The 21,771-nt window shown below is 40.9% G+C and overlaps 1 protein-coding gene across 11 annotated transcripts in view; it reads left to right on the plus strand.

The window, feature by feature from the left end:
* Nucleotides 1–2,611: 2,611 nt before the first annotated feature.
* CHD9 (chromodomain helicase DNA binding protein 9) overlaps nt 2,612–21,771 on the plus strand; it is a 92,517-nt gene continuing 73,357 nt past the window's right edge. For 7 of the 11 annotated variants that reach the window (XM_065848706.2, XM_071814471.1, XM_071814472.1 and 4 more), the window contains exons 1-4: nt 2,614–2,874; nt 10,446–10,523; nt 11,893–11,981; nt 19,319–20,921. In XM_065848706.2, coding sequence (XP_065704778.1) covers nt 19,485–20,921 — 1,437 coding nt within the window. In that variant the 5' untranslated portion in view covers nt 2,614–2,874; nt 10,446–10,523; nt 11,893–11,981; nt 19,319–19,484. Of the gene's footprint in view, nt 2,875–2,996; nt 3,112–10,445; nt 10,524–11,892; nt 11,982–19,318; nt 20,922–21,771 lie in introns of those variants that run through there. The other 4 variants (XM_071814476.1, XM_065848700.2, XM_071814468.1 and 1 more) reach the window with 4 other exon arrangements.

Raw genomic sequence — 21,771 nt, forward strand, 5'->3', positions numbered from 1 at the left:
CTGTGGCAGTCAAGAACCCAAAAAACACGTGTGTTCTAACTCAGCTGTACATGGAACATCTGAAGAAAAATAATTATGGCAAATAAAGCAGGGGACAGGCACAGTATTCTCCCATTCTTACCAAACCCAACTTTTTAGAAGAGTCATCTGTACGCTATGATGCATCAAGGCAGTGTAATTACATTGTGAAGTAGTGGTGCTGAGAAAACAAAGATCTCATAAAATGTATCAAACCTGCTAAAATTAAGATTGTTTGAAACAACAGTAGAAGTTCAGGGTGATGATAGAAAGTGGCAATAGTTTTGATGGAAAGAAAATTTAACACTGCACAAAAGCAATCTCCAAAACTCATGAGATATTGACATGTTTAAGAAAATTAAGCCCAAAACAAAAATTGACATTTAATTCAAATTGTTTTGTTTATGTTGTTTGTTGTATTTTTTGTTTTGTTTTGTTGTGGGTTTTTTTTATTCTAAGAGGATCCATCCAGACATTAAGTGTTCATGAGATTCAGTGTCCTTTTGAGCAGCAGAAAAATCAGTCACATGATCCTATTTTCAGTCATTCATGTGATTTATCATTCTAAGCCTGTGCTCTCAACTTATGACATTTCCATTCACACATCCACAGCTGAGAGCCCTTCACAGCATCACAATAGTGCTGATAGCTTTATTAAGGAAGTACTACAATTGGCTGACTAATTCTAATAAAAGGGTGAAGGCTGCCTTTTTCTGATAAAAGTACTCGCTGCTTCTTTCTATGGAGGTAAGAGGAGCACATGTGTGTTTTTGTTTAGAAACCACTAGTATTAAAAAAAAATCAGAGCTGTTCATTTTTTGAAGCTGTTCTCAATTGTTAGTGAGAGAAAAGGGAATTCGGGAAAAAAAAACTCCATAGGGCTGGCTAAAAGGAGAAAGTTAATACAAAAACTTGAGCATAACTGTTAACAGTAGTCTTTCTGAACAGTCTGAGAGCAAGGTTAAAATTTTAGCCATGAAAGAACTGAGAGGGAGAAAGACAGAGGTGACACAAAGCTAAAAGATTAATTTAAGGCTTGTTTTCTGAGCTAATGCTGAATAAGGGACTACCATACGCTTGCATCTACGGAAACTCAGTTAAGCTATTTAGAAACCCTGAAATCAACTAATATATCACAATATATAATTATGTATATAAGGTACACAAGAAGGCTGATATTTGGCATAATTACAAACTAGTATCTTAAATTATATCCTAAACATAGGAGCAACAGGTTGGAGAGAATTAGAAGTATAACCCTAGTTCCCTGCTGGCAAGCTACAGAAAGAAGCCTTAGGATGAGATTTCTTATTACTTCTGTGCATATAGTCCTCCTAGGCACAATATCCAAGTGTAGATAACTCTGGGAGTTTTATAATATTCCTGGAGCTCCTAATTTAATCTTCTGGTCAACTCTGCGAGAGTTATGTAACTGCTCACCTGAAGAGCTTTTTCTGTTTATACGCCACTGTGAATTAAACTACAAAAACCCCAGTCAGTGATTCTCCTTTCAAACCCACTAGAAACTTGGTCCTCTGGCTTTTGGTTCTGTTCTCCTAGGGGGAAATGAGTCCTGTAACAGCTTTGTAGCTCAAGGCTCCTCAAAAGTTATTTGGTATAATATGAATGTTAAGTGTTTTGTCAACTGCTGCTACTAAATTCTGATCTTGAAATCAATACTTGGCATTTAGTGCACTTTAGGAGATTGAAAAAGAAATGTTTGGGAAAAGCATAGGGAAGGCTTGTAGTTGACTTTGTAGGAATGTCTGTGCTGTGTTCACATACTTAGGTGATGCATTTGACAACGACTTGCTGTGGTGCACCTGAGGCCATGCTGGCCCTGTCTGGTGTATTCAGCTGTGAAGGAGCAGCATCCAGCACCTGGGCTCCAGTGCCAACTGGTGCTGCCGCCGAGAGGCGACATTAACGGAGATCCTGGCCGCACGGGCTCTCCCGTGAGAGAGGAGAGGGTTACCGAACTGACAAGCCGTATCTCCAGGGGAGGTGTTAAACGAGCCCAAGTGTTTTAATAACGAAACGGAGATTGCTCCCGGGCTGCAGCGCCCTCCGCGGGAGGAACCGCCGGCAGCGCTGGTGGAAACGCGCGGGGGCTTCGCGTTTCCCGTTCCCGGGAAACCTCCGCGCCCCGGGGCGGGCGCTGCGGGCGGGCGGCCCCGCTCCATCCAGCCAGCGCCGCGGCGGCCTCTCCTCCGTGGGGCCTGCCCGGCAGCCCCGGCCCGGCCTCTGCCGGAGCCTCCAGAGTAACCGCGCCCGGGATTGGCTTCTGCCAGCGAAGGGGGCCATATTGGATCGGCTCACCCCGCCGCGCACACACCATCTTATCGGCTCCGCGGCGGCTCCCGCCCCCCCCCCCCCGCCAGGGCTGCCCCCTCCCGCGGGGGCTGTGGCGTGAGGCGAAGGTGTCTCGGGAAGGAAATTCGCACGCTCCCGCTTCCCCTGCCCGCCCCCGCGCTCACTCCTCCCCGCGCACGCCCCTTCCCCTGCCCGCGGCCTCCGTCCGCCCGCCCCTTCCTGGCCCCGCCGGCCGCGCCGCCGCCCCCCCCCGCTCCCTCCCTTCCCCAGGCGCCGTGTCAGCGGCCCCCGCGCGGGCGGCCAATCAGCGCGGGGGTGACAAATATGCAAATGTGCCCCCCAGCCCGTCCCCGCGGGTTCGCTGGGGCCGGTGGGGTCGCGGCGCGGAGCGAGTGAAACTTGGCCCCCCGGCACGGCCGCCCCTCCCGCCCTGCCTGCCTGCGCGGTGGGCGGCGGGGGGAGGAGAGCCCAGCACGCCGCGCCGCCCTCCCCGCTCCACCGCCGCCCGCCTCTCCCGGCCTGCGCCAGCCAGCCTGCCACCCGGTGAGTGCCGCCCTCGGCCAGCGGCTCCCTGGGCGCCCGGGGGGGGGGAGTGGGGGAATCCCCGCGCGGGGGAGGGGAAGCCGCCGCCGCCGCTCCTGCCGCCGCCTCTGAGCCGCCGCGTCTGCCCGAGGCCGCCCCGGCGGGAGCTGTCAGGCGCGGGGCATCTCCGTGTGCCTCCTGCCGGGCAGCGCCGGCGGCTCCGGGCGCTGCCGCCGCCGCGTAATGGCGAACCCGGCGGTGAGTACGTGCGGAGCGCCGGGCTGCTCCCCGCCGCCTCCGGAGCAGGCCGCGCTCCAGGTGCCGGAGACACCGGCTGGCCCCGGCAGCCCTGCCCGCCCCTCCTCCCGCCTCGGGCCGGCGCGGCGCGGCCTGCTCGCCGCACGGGCTCTCCCCGCTTCCGCCCCTCGCCCACACCGGCTCGCCGGCCCCGGCGGAGGTGGGAGGAGAGAGGGGGGCGGTGGCGAAACGAGCTTTTCCCGGGGGCGCCCGGGGATGCGGTCCCCGCCGCCCCGGCCTCCCTGCCCCGCAGCGCGGCGGAGGAGGCGGCGCGGGGCCCAGGGGCGGCCGCCGGGGGGGGGGGTAAAGTTTGGAAGGGAGGGATTTGGGCCTTCCCCAGGTAGCGGGTGGGGGTGAAGGCAGCGTGTCCTGCCCGTGGCCTCTTGCAGGTAAGAAGATGGCAGGGCCAAGGGAAGAGGGCTGGGCTCCTGCTCGGGGGAGCCGGAGGTTGGATGTTCGTCTCTCCCTCAACGAGAAGGCGGCAGGAGGAGAGGGCTGGGCGGAGGGAGGCAGGGCAGGGACATCCCCAGCACCTTGTGTGGCCGAGGACGGGGGGGCTGTGGGGCAGGGAGGGGATGTGGCACCTTCCCAGACAGGGACGTGGGAATGTTCGACCTGGTTTCTCCGTACAAAAGGTAATAGAGGTGGGCAGAGGGAGGAATTGAGGTGATTTTGTGAGGCAAAGCCAAGCAGTGGGAAAAGGAGGAGCTGAGTTTGGCAGCCCACTGACTTGGATCCACGACAGCAGAAAACATGGGAGCTGGGGAAGGGAATACGGGGGGGGTGGACACAGGGTGAGGTGTGTCTTGGAGGGATGGAGATGCCACGCTGCTGCTGTCCTTTGGGGCTGGAGGGTTTCTGAGGTGAGGAGAACATGTGGCTGCAGGTTTCCACTGCATGGGTGGAGGCTTCAAAAGGGACTTGGCTGTGAAAGGGCAAGGTTGGGCTTTATGGACTGGCATTTTAAAGGTAGGGCCACAAACTGAATTCCTTCAGAGATGACAAGGAGAGGATTTTGACACTAGCTCGTTACTGTATGTATATAGCACTTTATTCTAGTGAAGTGGAGAAATTATGCTATTTCCTACTGAGGCTTAAAACACTGAAATGTTAAAACCACTACATTGCTTCTCCACACACAATTTTTTGTGAATGGGGATGAAAATCAGGTGAAAAGAGTCCAAAATTATCTCATTTGTCTGTACAGCTTTGACATTGACTTTCAGTTTGTAAGAAATGATTTGCACTCCTCGCTGTGTTCGCATCATAAGTGCCTTGGTTCTTTAGCAACTAAAAACTTGCTTCAGTTCATGAAAGTTGTTGAACTTCATCAGTGTAAAAAAATACAGCTCAGTCTCCCACCCTTATGCAGAAGAGATCTGAACCCTTTTGTCTTATTATACATGCTCACGGGGGGCAAAATAACAATCTGTGTAAAGGGATAAGGTTTCTAGTTCTCCTCTTGTGCCTTCTTTGAGACTTCGTAAGAAGTAGCAGTAAAAAGTAATCCTCCTCTCAGGAAAACTTGGCCCATCAGTCCTGAGAGCCTTCTGCATCTGTTTTTAAACCTGTGTCAGTTGACACCATCAAGTTCTCATTTGGCAGGTGTGAGGTAGAATGATTATTTCACTTTTTTTTTTTTTACATGTAATCATTTATATGCAAGTATAAATATGTTTAGCATTCAAGGCAGGATATTAACGTTCAGTCATCTTTGAGCAATATCATTTTTTTAGCCTGGCTCTGAGTTTTAATTTATTAGTGCATAGATCAACTTTTTGCTAGTTTCTTTAGCAAGATAGGCACTTTAAAATTAATAATTGTTCTTATCCTTTGGTAACTGTTAAAGAAGGAGTAGTGGTTAGTATCTTTTGGTGTTACCTACTCATAAAGTTTCTACCCATCCCCAGCCCCTCACGCCTCCAGCTAATAATGACTTTTCGTTGTTCCAGCATCTGGCAGATGGGGCTTCCAAAGCACCATGGACTTCAGTGCCCAGTTTTTGTAAACCAAAGAGAAAAAATTGATTCACATGTTCTTGAAAGTTAATGAATTCCAGGATCTGTATGTCAGGCCCTGTGTGTAAATCACAGGCACCCAGAGAAGTTAGTGGGAACTGAGGTAGGATGTGAACTTCAGATACCGACAACTCTGGTTACTTACTACCTATTGTCAACTTTAACCTTAAAGTAAATGTGAAGTAGCTTCCTCTTTTTTTTCGTTCCCCCCAACCCCCCATCATTGGTGGGTAAACTATATCAATTTATTTTACATTCAAAAGATTATAAGGGCAGATACATAACTAGTTACAATGTATCTGCGCTGGTTTACTTTGTGCTAACTTGTTTGTGCTTAACCAAGTAGTTCTATTTATAAGCATTTATGATGCTCTTCATGATTAAGATGTATTAACTTATCTCATGCTGAGCAAAGCTGTCATTTATGCTGTAAAAAGAACCTGAATTTTAAGTCTTAAAATTTTTTAAGAATTTTGAGGAATCTCAGCACCTACTCATTTCACATCAGCTGCTGGTGCTGAGTGCTCCTGAAGATTAGTCCAAGAATTCAGTCATGGAGAAATGTTGAAGAAAGCACAGTGTGCTTTTTAAAAAGTCTTTTTAGTGATGTTATCTTATAGATGGATGACATGAACCACTACTAAGAGACTACAGACTACTAAACCAGGCATTGTTCATTCGTTTCCTTTTATGAGAGAGACAAGTTAGTGATGCAGGCAGATTGAAACAAAAAGATTGACATGCTGCTTTAAAATTGCCTTGTTTGTGCATAAAGTAAATAAAGCACTTCGGTTCTTACTTGCTTTATGGAGCTAGTTGTAAGTTTGTGTGTGTATGCTTCAACTTGGCAATACATGTTTTCCCGATACAGAAAGTGTATGTATCCTTCAAACATTTCAAAAGTACAGTAAGCTGGACAATTATATATTTTACGGGTCTGGTTTCCTTACAGTGCATTTTTTTCTTTTCTGTCAGTCTTGTAGACATAAGTCTTCAAACCCTGCATGGTTGTCTTTCTTTGATAGTTTTCATGCAGTTAAGGATGAGGATAAGTTGGATCTGATGGAGTTGAATGGCACGATCCCATTTATCACTGGATTGCAGTATTCTACTTTGCACCACTAGGTGCAGGACCTAAAGTCTCAGTTATGTTTGGTACTTCTGTTCATAAACCATCCTACTGAAATATTCTGCTGTGTTTAACTGAAATCAGGTAACCCTCAGTGCTCAGTTTCTTTTCTAACCAAACTAGTTTTGTGGATACCTTATATTCTTCCACTGACCTGTCTATATGTGTCCTTTTAATTGTCCTGCTTCTATCCAGCTATGGAGCTGTGAACTTAACACGTAGAAATCTCACACTTACTCAGGCTTGCGTAGTTACTCTCATTGTATTTCCTGGTGTTATTCCTGTAGTTAGAAACGGTGCTTCAGGAACGTGGGTACCTGTGTACACAGAAGTGGGTTGTGGAGAAGCCATCTGTTTATTTAGTCAAACATTCAGGATTTGATAGCATTATTGGAAACATGTTAGGATATTATTGAAGTATTCTCTTTCCCCTTCAGCAGAAGAAATCATGATGTTAAGAAGTGATTCTTTTGCTGATACAACAACCACCGGGAAGAGTTTGGAGCTCTTGCTTTGGCTGAAGAAACAGCAGGATTCTCATATTTTATCCGTCTGGCCAATTCATAAATGTGAGAGTAAGCTGGCCAAAAGTCAACAGGCCGAACATGTGACTTATTTACAATAGTACAGGGAGGAGAGAGGTTTTTTTTAAGCAGTATTTTTTTTCTGAAGTATGACATGAACAAAATATAATGTAGTTTACAATGACCGTGTTTTTGAGTAACTGCAGTGTTGAAAACTTGCAGAAGCCCAGCTCTAAATCAAACACTTGTTAACAATGCGGTTAGTGAAGCTGTAGCTTGACTTTGGAAACATGAGCATCGTAGTAGTTGTTTCAAAACGTATCTACAGCGGTATTCAGATGGATGCACAGCTACCTCGTGCTTTAGTGATCAAGTAAAAGGCCGCTTGTGGCAGCACCTTGGAACCGAGTTCCCCTTTCAGAGGTGCCTCTACATTATGTTCACTCTCTGAGCTGCAAGAAACAATTTACAAGGGAGGAAGCATTTTTTTTGAACTCAGAATTCTACAGAAATATATTGGTTTGATGTGGCATCTGTCAGTGAGCAAATGTGTCAACCTTTGACTTCATTCATACAGATGACCAAAGAGATACCAGATATTAATGTCTTTAGGCCACCAGTGTGTGTGTATCTCTTTTCAAGATACATGTGTTTGTTTCAATTTTAAATCAACAGTTGAAATTTGCAGGAAGATGGGAAAAAGTTTCCCATCCCTTTCCTGAAGACAAATAGTAATTTTTGAATTTGCTCTTTCTCTGAGTCATATTGCAGAATGTAGAGACTCTGGTTACCAAATTATTTCCTTCTGAAGTGTGTTCTTGGACGCTTCTCCTTGTGTTGCATGAGCAGTATTAAAAGGCTGGTTTACTCTTTTATGTTGGTCACTAAAATTCAGAAATTTCTCCAAAATGTGTTCTGCAAATGGCTTTAAATGCTTTTATTACGTTTGAAACTTAACTCCTTAATGAAGAAGGTTTTAAGCTTCAAGAAACATTATGTCTGTATAATGGCATGAATATGTACCCATCTGATATTCCATATGTTAGAAGAAATCTGAGAATTCAATAGGATATATTTTTGTTTTCAGTTACCCTGTAGTAAAGCCATTGTAGTTAGTGGCTTCCAGCATTAAAAACAGCATTGGGTAGGACAATGGGCCTGATTCCATATAATATGATGTTACTGGTATTAACATGTAGTTTTGGAAGTGTTTTTGCTGGTTTTCAGAAGCTAAACTAAAATTTAGCCTCAGAACCAAATTTTTAGGTATGTTTTGAAGTACCAATTCATAGATACCCTTGAGGGACACATGGGAATTGTCCCATTGAACTGGGGAAGTTTTTAACAAGTCCATTTTGTCAGGGTGTTGTGGCAGAGTATTGATGTTATAGCAGAAGTCACCTGGAGTGTCTTGTCTATTGCAGGTGGATTCAGGAACGCGTCCTGAGTGTGCTGGAAGCCATGAAACAAGAGAAAAAATGTTGTTTTGCTTGAATTATTAGCAGTTTTAATTGGTTTTCTAATTTAAGAGGAGTATATTGAACAAATCACTCCAAGTGTCTTGTTTAACATGTGCTTGAGAGGAACTTTTTTTGGAGAGAGACTTTCATATCGATTCTCCTTAGAAACAGTTTCTTAAAAAAATAGGAGAATTGTATACAGCCTGTCTGAAAGGTCTGGGCTTCTGTTATATATGGAGGTGTTTGTGCCAGCTGATGTAGTTTGGAGTGGGAAGTCTGAACGTGTTCTGTTCCATCGCCTACTGTCACGGGATCCTAATCTGGTTCTGTCGAGACTTGAAATTGTGTTCATCTATTTGCAGAGGAGACTCGTTGCTGTCAGTGTCAGCTCTTCAGCTCTGTTAGCCTATGCTCCTGGGTCGTGGTCCGCAGGCATCTGTAAAACAGACGGGATCCTTCACGTTCTTCTTGGTGCTACTTCCCAGATTATAAACTCGCAGTAGTTCACAAAGATGCTTATCAGGCCAGAACATGAGAATTATTGGAAGTTGGTGTGTTATCAGATTGTGAGTTGAAAGAGGACTGTGCTGTGAAGGCTTCTCTGATGCTTTATAATGAAATCTTGGTTTAGGCCACATGTGAAAATGAGAAGGCTTTTTTCTTTTTTTTTTCTGGTTTTCAATGCAAATATTTCTGTACATCTTAAAATGGCAACATGTAGTTCCTTAGTAAAGAGACCGGAATTCAGAAGTGTGGTTTGTAGGTCTAATTTAAGGTGTAATGCTGAAATTTATGACTAAACTATAGAAACCCTAATGCTTACATCAGAAATCTGAACAGCACCCAAGAGGACTTTCTTTTAAACTTACGAAGAAGCTTGAGTAACTGTCTTTCTCGTGACTTGTAAACTGTAAATTACAAATACATTACAGTAAATATGTTGTTCTAACTCTTTTGACAACTCAAGAAAGCAAAAAGAGGCTTTCGTGTTCTGTACAGATACGCTAAGAATTGTGGGCAGATTTCTTGACGTTTGGTTTAGTGGTATTCAAACCTGAAGGAAAGAACATTAGGAAGTTCTTTTGTCTGTATTAGCAAAATAAGCAGGAACTCACTCAAGTCCTGAAATCTATTAAACTCTTCACAGGCACTTAGGAGAAGCAAAATGACAATGATGTTTAAAGAGCCAAACTAATTACTAGTATGGCTTCCTTCACTAATCTTGTGGCCAAAGCCCTGGACTTCCTAACAGTTATTTTCACTGAAATAAACTGACCAGGGGATAAACTTTATTATTTTCAAGAAGATTCTCCAAACTTTTGGCATCTTTCTAGCTCACAATCAATTGTAGCAAATTAAGATATCATTCTCTGTACTGTTGTTGTCCCTTTATTGCAATTAATGCCCACAAAATATAAATGATGAAGCGATGTTTTAAAAAATACCAGTTGGGGCAAAGTAGTTATTCTAAACTAACTGAAATGAATAGTTTATTTTCTGTTACGCTAAGGTATATAAAAGTCTCTGGTTTAGTGTATAAGCTGAGATTACTATTGTTCAAAAGTTTTTGTTAGTGATGCTTTAGGATGCCATCGAGAACTTCAGGAAATCCATGTGCACTTAGGGAAATGTGTATTTTTCTATCGGTATTTAATGAAGAAACTGTATTAGTTGGGCTGTGGCAGATAATTTTTATAAAACTTTTAAGATGGCTTAATGTATATCTAGGAATGCTTATAAGAAATTTAGTTCTGGTTCTGTTTAATAGCATATAAACTTTGTTGTTTATCAGTAAATTTTCCCAATTTGAAAGTAGACATTAAGACTCTCTTCCAAAGGAGACTTTACAGAACGATTTTTTTACCATATCTCATTTAACAGATATATATATATATATATACACACACATATATTTATATATATATGTAATTAAAAGTTCACAGGCAGTAAAGCTTATTTGAGAATCTGTTGAGATAGTTCCCACTTTGCTTCTTAAGAAAGCCTTAAGTTCCTTTTGTGTGTATTTCTCTTTGGCACTTAGTGTAACATCAGGGATTCTTCTGCTGCGTCAAGTATTTCTTGTATTTTACATTTAGAACAATGTATTGTAGATCTGATAAATGTATATTTAGTTATATATGTTGTTTTCTTCTTTTCAACATAGGATTTTTCAAACTGTTAAGTACTCCGCAATTGTCTCCATATTGGAAGCTGTTCAAGCAAGTGGGCACTGTCCTAAAGAGTAAGAAACATCTTTTTTTCTCTTTGTTTTGAGGATTCACAAAGAATCCAGTTGAGGAAGGATCCAAAACAGCTATCTTTTGAATAACCAAGAACTAAAGGTAGCTGTTCTGATATAAAATTCATGTCATTTCACATAGACAGCAAACAAATTTGGAAATACTTTCGCAGCCTTCATCTGTGTGTGTTTGGGCACATGCTTATTGTTTATGAATATTAGAGAAAAATCTCTGCATATTATTTAAGTCACTCTATTAATGTACAGCAGAGATGGTTTAGCAACCTTGGAATAAGTCTCAAAGTTACTGAATAGTAAAAGGAGAATAAATCTGATAATTTATGTACCAAATTAGTACTGAATATTTTTTTTTCTGGAACATTGCAGGCTTTTGATAGCTGTTATAACCAATTTATGTCTTTGACATGTTACAACATTGTCTCAAAGATGTGAGGAGAAGAAATAATCTTTGTGTGAAGGTCTGCTTCTTAATGCAGTGATAGATGCTATCGTTGTTAGAGAACAAAAAGCAATATACCAAGTAATTCAATAAGCTAAGGCAGTCTATTCTCTAACTGTATCTTTTAATAAAGATTAAAGGTTGAACTGTATTAATATTCTTGCAAAGCTGTCTGAGAGTTTGTCACCAAGAAACTGTATTTAGGGAAAGGGAAGTCTGTATTTGTTGGAACTGGAGGCTGCTCTGTGCCTTGGAGAGAACAGGTGTGTTTTTGAAAGGGTCGCGTTGTTTTTGGAGAAACGGACTGGTACAGCGTGTGAGTTCATAAACTAACTGTTTGTCTTTTAATGTCAGAGGGTGTTTTTATTTGCTTTGAGGCTTTTACGCACAGGCCCTAGAAGCCTTTACTTTCCCCCCATGCATGTTTTCCCTCCAATCGAGCAATGCTTTGAAGCCTCTTCCAGATGAACCGAGAGCTCCTCAATTTGAGCCAGGACTGGATAAACCTGTCACACCCTGGAGGGCCGTGTCAGTTGTGATCGGCACGTCTGTCTGTCAGTGTGGAACAGCTTACTGCTGTTAAAAGAGAATATCTGTGGGGCTTTTTGCATTGGCAGGTTCAAAATCTAACCTCAAAACCTTTTTTTCTTTTAGTCCTAATATTATGTCTTAAAGTTGCTCAAAAACTTTTGGTATTCTGGCAGAGGATCCTTCTCTTTTAGAGGTTTGTAGGGTTGGGTTGTTTTCCAGTGGTCCTACAATATGAGCACTTGGCTTTGCCTATTTATCAGACATTAATCCTGGTGTTTTTATTTTGATGGTGTCTATTACGCTTTTGGGTTTAAATTATTGCATTTGAATGTATACTCCTGAAGTTGGTGGTTGTGTGACTTTCCCATGTTTCCTTTTCAGGTCTCTAATGATGAGGTATCCATCTGGATTTAAAGCACATCTCTGAGCTCCTTAATTCTTCATTAAAGAGATGTGTTCTATATTCATGGGTAAGGATATTTTTTATCTTGACTTGGCCCCCTTTCTTAAATATCTTGTGATAGATTTTTAATATAGAATGTTTCAGCAACTGATTTTTATGTCTTATAGGTTAATCAGGTACATTTGTAGTATAGGGTTCTTTAGGTGCGTGTGCTAGCTCAGAATTAACTTTGGAATTCATATATCTAAGTATCTGTGTTCTAACTAAATCACTCTTAGTGTTACAGATAGGGAAACATCATGGTATATAGGTAAATATTGTAAAAATTGGTCTGTGATTTGAGATCTCTTTTCCTATATATAGCAGTTCGACAGGCCATAATCGTGCATCTCCCCATACATCTTTTGAATTTGGAGTTTTGGGGAGAAAGAGACTCCATCCTGGAACGCAATAAAAGGAAATGATCTGAATTTTGTGCAGTTAAAAAACCAACAGTTTTTTCAATTATATAAAACATATTTAATCCAAAGAAACTTTGTGTTATTACACACCCACAGTTCAAAACAGCAGAAACAAAACAACCTCAAAAATCTCACTAGAAAATATGAATTTTTCTAAATGCTATTAGTATTTTTAATTTTTGTAGGGCTCTAAAAAAACCCCCATGATTGCTTCATACATTAGAGAATTTGCCATGTGTTCTCTCTATATATTAAGCACTGCTTGCTGAAATATAGTTTAGACACCCTGTAAATTTACCTTGAGTTAAAAATTGATGTTAAAGCGGATCTCTTAACTATATTAAGTGGCCCAAACATATGCTGTGGGGCTTTCTGATATTATACTGCTTCATACAGAGAGTTCTGTGATAGAATTTCTCTTTGGTGTCTGTCCCATTCGCAGTGAACACAAACATCTTGGAGAATGGTAGAAATGTGTCTGTAGTTGCATTGGAAGACGAGTTTTCTTTCCAAGTATCACTGGTCACGTTGGTTGACTCGAACTTTTATGGATGACCATAACAATTTTAATTGAAGACCATCCGTTTCAAATCTTTCTCTTCTCAATCTTCAAATCAAAATGCAACATACTTGAGTTACCTTTTGGGTATTTATCCTTATGTCTGTGAACTCTGTAGCAGTATAGAATTCTAAACGAAACCAGTATGTTGAGGGTATGACTTTACTAAAGGGATGGCTCATTACTCAAAAATAATTATAAATGCATACCAATAGAAAGCAATTTTAAAATAAAATCATGCATATTTATGTATATAATTGGATGTGGTTTTTTTAATTTAATGAAACAAACTACCCAAACAAATTTTCTCCTAATTTTAATGATACCAATAGGAGAAAATGCACCTTTTCAGTCCATATTTAGCTACAGATACCATGGCACTCTTGTACAAAGACTTATTCCTTTCTGTTAGGGAAGAAAAGAGCTCATTTCTCCTGGAAGTTCTGGGTTTTTTACTACGTTTCTGGGATTTTGAGCAATTTGTGCTGTCCCTCTGTGCATTTTAAATTTAATGTGTACATTGATCTTTAAATCTATAATAGAATATCATTTATATTGACGTGTCAATGGGAAGTAACTTCTGTATTGTTTAATTTACTGCAGCTTTTTGAACTCGGCTAAAGCTTTATGCGTAGTTCAAGCTGACAAATAATGATAGTGTAATTATCTTTTGTTTTTAATATGGAGAGGGAGCATCACTGTCATTTCAGAATATTGTGCACAAGTGATGGGTTTTTTCAGTGGCTGTTTTTTAGCATCCTGTATTTCCACCTCTTCCGACACCGCATTCCCTCTGCTCATCGACGGGCACATCAGCCAAAGCCACAAACCTGGTGCGCTGTTGGATGCTACATGGGATTTAGCAAATAGGAGGATTGTTTCAGTCTCTTAGGCAGATCTCTTGTTCGGAAGCAAGTCTGTTCTGCCTGGTTGCATTGCTTTCCTAAAAATATAACCCAACCAAACCAAAACCAACCAACCCAGCTCATTTTGTGAGCGTGCGATGTAAAACTCTTGCCTACTAATGACTGTCTGTGCTCACCCCTTCTCAGTCTGTCAGAGTGTATAAGTGTGCATGTCACGGTAATGTGTGGAATCTTCACCTGATTTAGTTGCTTATACCTAGAGCAGCTTGTTTCCCGTTGTTATTTCATCAAAACTAATCAGCTATGCAATTAATGAAATAAAACACCTCAGCAGTTTTTATTATCTTTTACTGCTACTCCCACTTCATTTTTTTGAAAGCAAAATTAGATGTCTTCATTCCATTCTGTTTTCTTAAGTGTTTGTTCTTTTTTAATGTATTCCATAAAATAAATCTTTCCTTCTTTCTGTCTAACTATAGCTTGTCTTTTTATAACCCAGATCTACCGCATGCCAAGGTAGTGTAAAAGGGGATCATCTCTTTGAGACTTTCAGGCTATTTCTTCTTGGTCAGTCGTTCCGACAGGAGTGAAGGATTGTTATGAAATTCTGATGGACAATCAAAATGGAGAAAGTTTCTTTGTTTTTAACTTATTTATTTTGCCTTTTTGTAAGTAGTTGCATCAACCATGTTAATGTGAAATCTCTGTTTCCAAACTGCGCTCTGGTCTTAATTCATTCTTGTTGCACACGCTCAAGGAAAGGAACCAAACTGGGCCGAGTGGAGCCACTTTCATTTCTAAGTTGTTTTGAATATAAGAGGTAAAATCTGAGAAATATCTTAAAGTTAAAAATAAGTTAGAATTACGGTAGCAGTACAATAAAGCTGCTTTTGCAGGTTAAGAGGAACAACAATAGGTTTATATCCTGTTTGTGAGTGAAAGGACAGCTCTAGACCATACAGAATACAACATTGTTTTTCAATGAAAAACGTGGGTTATGCAGAGATCAGTGGTTTTTCATGCACTTGGGCTTGTAAGATCTCTTTTAATACCATTTCACTTGTCCTAATACTTTGTTTTAGATCTTAAATTTAAAATTGATGTCTTGCCATTAAGAACTGGTAAATTAAAGAAAATATAGGTGTTCAGTTTAATAAATAGTGACCCGACAAAAAAACCAAAACCAAACAAAACTACCTGGGAGATGTTCCTGTTCCAATTTAAGTATGCTTGCAGAATAACTTAATACTCCTTGCTGAAAATGCTGTTTTGTGCAAGACACAGAATGATACAGTTGGCAATCTGAAAAAAACCCACTTGCTATTGAAATTTTAGGTGCTTTAGCGTATCTGAAGATGGCGAACCCTGAAATGTGTTTCAGCTTAACTTGAGGGAGACTGTTGATGTTTCCTGGTAATTAATTTTATAAAGTGTCATGTCACTTAAGAAACAAAATAACAAAAACCCAATAAACCAAAAACTAAAACAAACTTTTTTTTTTATTATTTTCAGAATAGTGAGTCTGATGTGTGATTTTGTCAGGTACCTGTTAGACAGTGGTCACCCTGTAGTAGTAGTGGCCATAGTTCCTGTTGTTTAGTTTCCTGCATAAGTTCAGCTTGGTTGGTACAAAGTTGAGAGTTGAAAATACAAAGGGAGCAACTCAATGCTGAGAAGAATCATTCCATTATATTTAAAAAACAACAACAACAAAATAACACTGAGAAAAGTCTAAATTTCTACAGTTCTACAATCTAAAGTTCTACAGTTGTTGAAACCGTTCTGGCTGATAGGGGCAGTAACTTCTTCAACTCGGGTACCGCATCCATAGCCTTCCAGTTGCTTCCTCGGGTTGTACCTCTGTGGTGCTCATTTGATTGGTTAGAATTGGTCCAAGCGGTTCTTAGACATGGATGTTGTAGAAGCATCTTGCAAACTTTAAGCTGGGTGAAGATGAGTATTAAATCAGTATACAATAGTGGTAGAGAATGTAGACATACACAGTATTAGAATTAATTTAGTTTCTACAAGAAGTGTAACTTCATCGCAAAATCTCAGTGTAAGGGGGCACAAAGATGGCAAATTTTACAACAATCTAAAGTAAGTACAATGGAATTACTTAAAATAACAGTGATCATTTGTGGTGAAATGTTTAGTTTATACAAAACAAAGATTTTCCTCTTTGAGGACGACAGAAGTGTTCTTATTCCTCTCTCTTTTTTTAAACGCATTCTACTTCTTCACTGTAGTTTGCTTTGTTGAGTAGGGATTCAAAACTAGTTTCTCCATTCTGATTAAAATGCAACTCCAATAGGAGCTTATCTATGAGAAATATTTTGGAAGTGTTAGTATAAAGCACTGGCTGCCATTGCATTGTTAAACTGGTAGTTGTCCAGTCCAATAGATGAAAATCTTCAAAACGTTGATTTCCTTGAATGCTTTTCCAGCAGCTGAAGGTAAAAGCCAATCCAAAGTTTGAATTGGTACCACAGATCTGTTTGGGAAAGGAGAAGCCCAGATAAAAGTGCATTAAAATGTAATTGTAGCTGCCGTCATATACTATATAAGAGCAGGTAAGGACATGGAGAAGGAATCACTTACAGAAAGCAGGTAAAAAGTTTCCTGTCAGAGCTTTTTTGTTTCATTCAGTTGAGTGTGAGGAGGTAGGGTTGGTTTTCGTTTGTGGTTTTTTAGCTTGTTTGTTTGGGGTTTTTTGTGTGGTTGTTTTTTGTTTTCAAGGAAGGGACAGAATAATGGTACTTGTGTACCACTTAAGTTCAGAAATGCATCACAGTTTGTCTTCGTATGCCCTCACAGTTTGCAAGATGAGCATCTGATGTTCTCCGATTCAAGTGTAGCGGAGAGAAACAAAAAGGACAATTGCTTAATAAATTTGGAAGATGACTTGGTGTGACAGGCTGGTTCCACTAAATCAGATATCCTTCAATTTCCAAGTTATGCTTTTCTGTAACTTGAAAAAAAAGTGATGAATTTTGTAGACACTGAAGAAAATTACTAGGGAGGGGTTAAAGTATTTCTCTGGTCAAAAACCAAGCTGTCTCTTTTTTTTTTTTTAACTGCATGATCTTCTCTTTACAGAAAACCTTTCTTTTCTTCATAATAGATTTACATAGGTCTAATTAGCTGGGAGAGGTTTCTCATGTATCTAACCTTCAAATTTCTCAGTTTGCAAGTTCATCTGTGCCATCCATCCATCTACATGTCTTTATCCTTGAAGTGGAGCTGACATCTTCAGGGTTTGGTTCCTTTTCATGCCTACTACCATTTGTTTTATAAAGCCTTTGCATTTTAAAAGAGAGTTTGTGTTATATGTCTCTTCTTTCCTCCTTTTTTTCTTTATGCTGAAAGAAAGTAGGAAAAACTAAGCTGAAAAGTGTTTGTTGGGTTGTGAGCAAAGAAGCCGAAATACGGGTTATGTCTGGGGATAACCGAGGAGCTGAATGCAGCCTGCTGAGCTCTTAATACTCAGTCTCAATATGTGAACTTTTATTGATACAGGCTTCAAATGTGAGTTTTTAGCAGTGGAGTCCTTGATAGCCTGAACATGACATTTTACACATGGCTGCCACCATTTCTGTCTATCTTTCCCCAGATGAAAGTTTCTTTAATTAGATCATCTGTTGTGTGTCTACGATATTCTTTCCTCGTGCTTAATCTGACTTGGTTGTCTTCTCTCAGCTAAAATAGCTCTCCCCTGACTTATCTTTTGAGTTGAAATATCCTGAGATGAGAGAGAACTGTATTAGAATCCTGCACATAATCAGCCTGGATCCTGATGGTGGTTTATCCTCTGTTGGAAGGTGTTTGATACCGGGAAAGTCATCATTCTGTTGCTTTTAGTCATAAGCCCACAACTTAATCAGTGTTGGAAGATAATGGAGTCTATTTTATGTTAGACTTGGGATGGTAGGAAGTCCTAAATTCAAGCAATAAGCTGTACATGTATCATCTGGAATCTACAACTGCTTTGCTGTGCTGAGCTGTCTGCTTCCTAAGCTTCTCTGTCTTTTTTACAGCATGATTGTTCTCTGTACTCTTAGTAATTAACACTCATACCAATCAGTACTTGGGAGATGTCACTAGTTGGTGTCTTTCACTGTGATACAGGATCTGTCTGTCCTTCTTCTGTGTAGACCAGAAGTTTTATGTATTTTTATTTATATATATATATATATATGTATATCTCCAAACCCTCAAGAAGGTTGATCAGTTTAGGTTAGGCTTTATTCTGACTATGGGCACAATGCTCGATCATTAGACTAGGAGTATAGGCAGAACAGGTTTTCATCAGCATGTCCAAGATACTTTGTACTTAATGGGTTGAGTCCAAGCCTTGTCCATCAGAAAACATTTCACATTTCCAGGGTGTCCATTTCTGGAAGAGTTCTCTACTCATTATATTCTTAGGAGAGTTCATTAATGAAGAGTTGCAATTGAAATAGAGGGAGAGCATGAAAGGAAGCTTTACTATTGGTACTATTAATAGTAGGGGCAGGAGTTAAAAGCTGTGGCTGTTTTCTTTCCCTTTTTCTTCAGAGTAGATATATGGACTGACAGGATAAAGGAATGATTATTCCATGAAGATGCTCATTTTAAGTGATTGTTATTCTATTCTAGAGGCTTACTGGTTACTTGGAGAGTTAAATACCAGGCAGACATTTTAATTCATTTCCCATTCTGTTTGATTACACTGGGAATGTGCAAGTTTTTAGGCTAAAGTTAAACTAACCATCTTCCTCAGCTGTCTGAAATCCCTGATCGGAAGCTAATTAATTGGTGATCACTCAGTGATACTATGAATAAATAAAAAAGACTTGTGTTTCAAGACTACGTAAGTGTGTAAATTCCGTTGTTGAACCAAAGGTAGTTCTTTTCATGTGCTTATCTTTAGCTGTGTCACTGTATTCGTCCCCTTGTCCTTCCTTTAAATAAGAGCTCAATCATGTCTTTAAGCGAGATAAAACTTAGTTTTTCAGAATCTTACTTAATGCAACTTAAATAGAAGAACCAGAGTAACTCATCTTTTCCTACTGAAGTCAAGGTAGCTTTGTTTGTAAATGTCGTTTATAATCTCGCAAGTTTCTTGCTTAAACAGACAGAATTATTGTGTAAATATTGTGTATTTCATGATTTTGTTCTACATTTACATCTTAATTCTGGAAAACTAAAACCACAATTCTGTTATAATTTGGTAATTCTTTGAAAATGGTGAAGGAGAATCCGAAATGGTGCTTAGGTAATAGAACAAACTGAATGAAAAAGTGAAACCATTACATTTAAAACATCAAACATTGCTTTAATTACATAAAGGACAGAAGTGATAAATGCTGCACAGAGCATGGAGTATAAGCAAGAATAACTTAATTGATTTGCGCTTTAACTAAACTGTAATGACATGATCAAAATATCAAAAATCTGCAAAAGTGCTGGGGATGTGAACAAGTGATGAGGAGAGCCGTGGAAGTAATTTTTCTCTCTTTTTTCTTCTCTTCTATAGGATGCTTTAACACTTTAAGACAAACATTTCATCGGAAGCACTAATGGATGTTGGCATGCCGTGGATAAGGTGGTGACCGCTGGATGTCATTTGTTTCTGTTCACTGCAGAGAGCCAAAATTGACTCCATTTGGAGTTGAGAGCAAAAGCAGTACAGACCTATCAAGATGACTGATCCTATGATGGATTTTTTTGATGATGCCAATCTTTTTAGTGAGACATTAGAAGGTTTGTCAGATGATGCCTTTGTTCAACCTGGACCTGTTTCACTTGTTGATGAATTGAATTTGGGTGCAGAATTTGAACCTTTGCACATAGACTCATTGAACCATGTGCAAGATGCTCAAAATCAACAGAAGATGAGTGAGTTTGATCAGCTGAGTCAGTACGATTCACTGAAACTTCACTCAGTAAATCAGTCCTTTAACAGCTCCGCTGACAATGTCTTATCGCCGCACTCTCAGTTCAGTTGTTCACCAATTCATCCGCAAAACCAGTCCAATGGGATGTTTCCAGACGTGGCCGATGGGAGCCCTATGTGGGGTCATCAAACTGCCACGACCGTTTCCAATCAAAATGGGTCCCCCTTTCACCAAGGACATTCTCAGTCTATGCAGCAAAACAAAAGCTTTGTAGCACACCATGACTTTGCCTTATTTCAGGCTAACGAACCGCAGCATCAGTGTGCCTCGCTACGGCCGCCACAGAGCAGGAGCGGCGCGGCGCAGGATGCTCTGAGTCAGCCGAAAGACTTCATGGAAGTGAACGTGTCCACGTCTCACAGAGTCAGTGTTAACCACCCGCCTGCGGTTTCTAATCCATCCACTTCACAGCAGCCTCTGTCCGTTCAGCAGTTTTCTCAAGCTGCGAGTGCTTCGATACATTTCTGTGGGAATCAAGAAGGAAATTTTGATGGACAGTCCCCAACTATTACTCCGTGTTCTGTCAATAATAGCCAACAATTTTCATCTCCCTATTCTTACTCTAACAACCACATTTCTCCAACCAGCCTTCTTCAGCCTACAACAGCTCTTTCTACCAGCCAGCAGACACACTCGATCTCCGACTTCACTGGAAGCGATGCCTTTACATCTCAAACAGGGACCAAGCAAGAAACGACGGAGCACATGTTGAATCCTAGTACGCCGCTGAATTCAAATAGTTTTCAAATGTTGCATTCTGCGCATCCTCAGGGCAACTTTAGTAGTTCAAAACTCTCTCCTGTGAATATTAGTTTCCCAGCTTCTGCTGGTTCTGCTTCTCAGATAAGCCATTTCACTGATCCTATAGAAAGCAACGGTTTTACGTCTTTAGATGACAACTTACTTCATCAAGTCGAGACTCACAGTGAACCATTTACGGGACTTGACCCAGACGACCTCCTCCAGGAGGACCTTCTGCCGCAGTTCGACGATTCTGCGTTTGTTCAGGATAGCACAAGCCATGTTTTGGAGCATGACCTGGACCACCACATCACCCCACAGCCAGTAACACCCTCACCTGACCTCGTTCGGGCACAACCTCCAAGCCAGATCCATCCTTGGCACTCTTCGGTTTCTCATCAGCATCTGCAGGACCGGGGTCGTGTCACCTTGCAGGGACAGGTATGGAGGGATTCGGGGGTGGGAGGTGAGCTTTCGGAATTCGTTGAGCTGGTCAAATGATTAATATGGACTGGAGCTTGTGCTAAATTATGGTAGCTGACGTCTCTGAGCTTTTATTTGACCTGAAAGAAGTCTAAGTAACAGCTAGTTTAGGCAAAAGAAACCCACCCTGTTGATGCAGACCTTGCTTTCTCCTGTTGTTTTCTTACCATTACAGAAAAACAGATTTATATGAACTGCAGTGTTTATGCTGAGAATATGGTGCCGGTCCTTCTGATGCTTATGTTTCTTAAGTAGAGCAGAGAAGCACAGTTTTATGGTGCGAATATAATGGCTTATTGTCTTTTGAAGTACTTAGAGTGAGATATTTGTAGGAGCTTTAATAAGGTTTGTGTGACTGATTTCCTGCGAAAATTGCGCTGGTTGTGTTGCACCTTGATCCTTTCCTTGGTGTTTTTTGTTGTTTTTGGTGTGATTAGTAATAATAGAAAACATAAAAGGCTGTGCCTATGTTTGATTTTGTTACTTTTGGCAAAACCAAAAAGCTCCACAGTTGTTTTACTGTAACGTGCACATCTACTTCAAGTATGAAAGCCCTCCACACAGAGGACAAGTGACATAAATATGATATCATAGTTTTTTTAATGATATACAAGAGAAACAAACTTTGCAGGCGGCGTTTTTGAGATTATCTGAGAGAAATTACAATGGTGTGAGCATTGAAGAGTTGAGAAAGAAAATCCTTTAGCCTTGCAAGTGGTTTCTCATAACATAGTGAATTTCCAGATGGTTTTAATTGAGATATTAAGTCCATTTTTTTGATGGTGATCTTTATCTCCATTTGTGTCGT

Source organism: Patagioenas fasciata, chromosome 13 (assembly GCF_037038585.1).
Source record: "Patagioenas fasciata isolate bPatFas1 chromosome 13, bPatFas1.hap1, whole genome shotgun sequence".
Classification (NCBI taxonomy): domain Eukaryota; kingdom Metazoa; phylum Chordata; class Aves; order Columbiformes; family Columbidae; genus Patagioenas; species Patagioenas fasciata.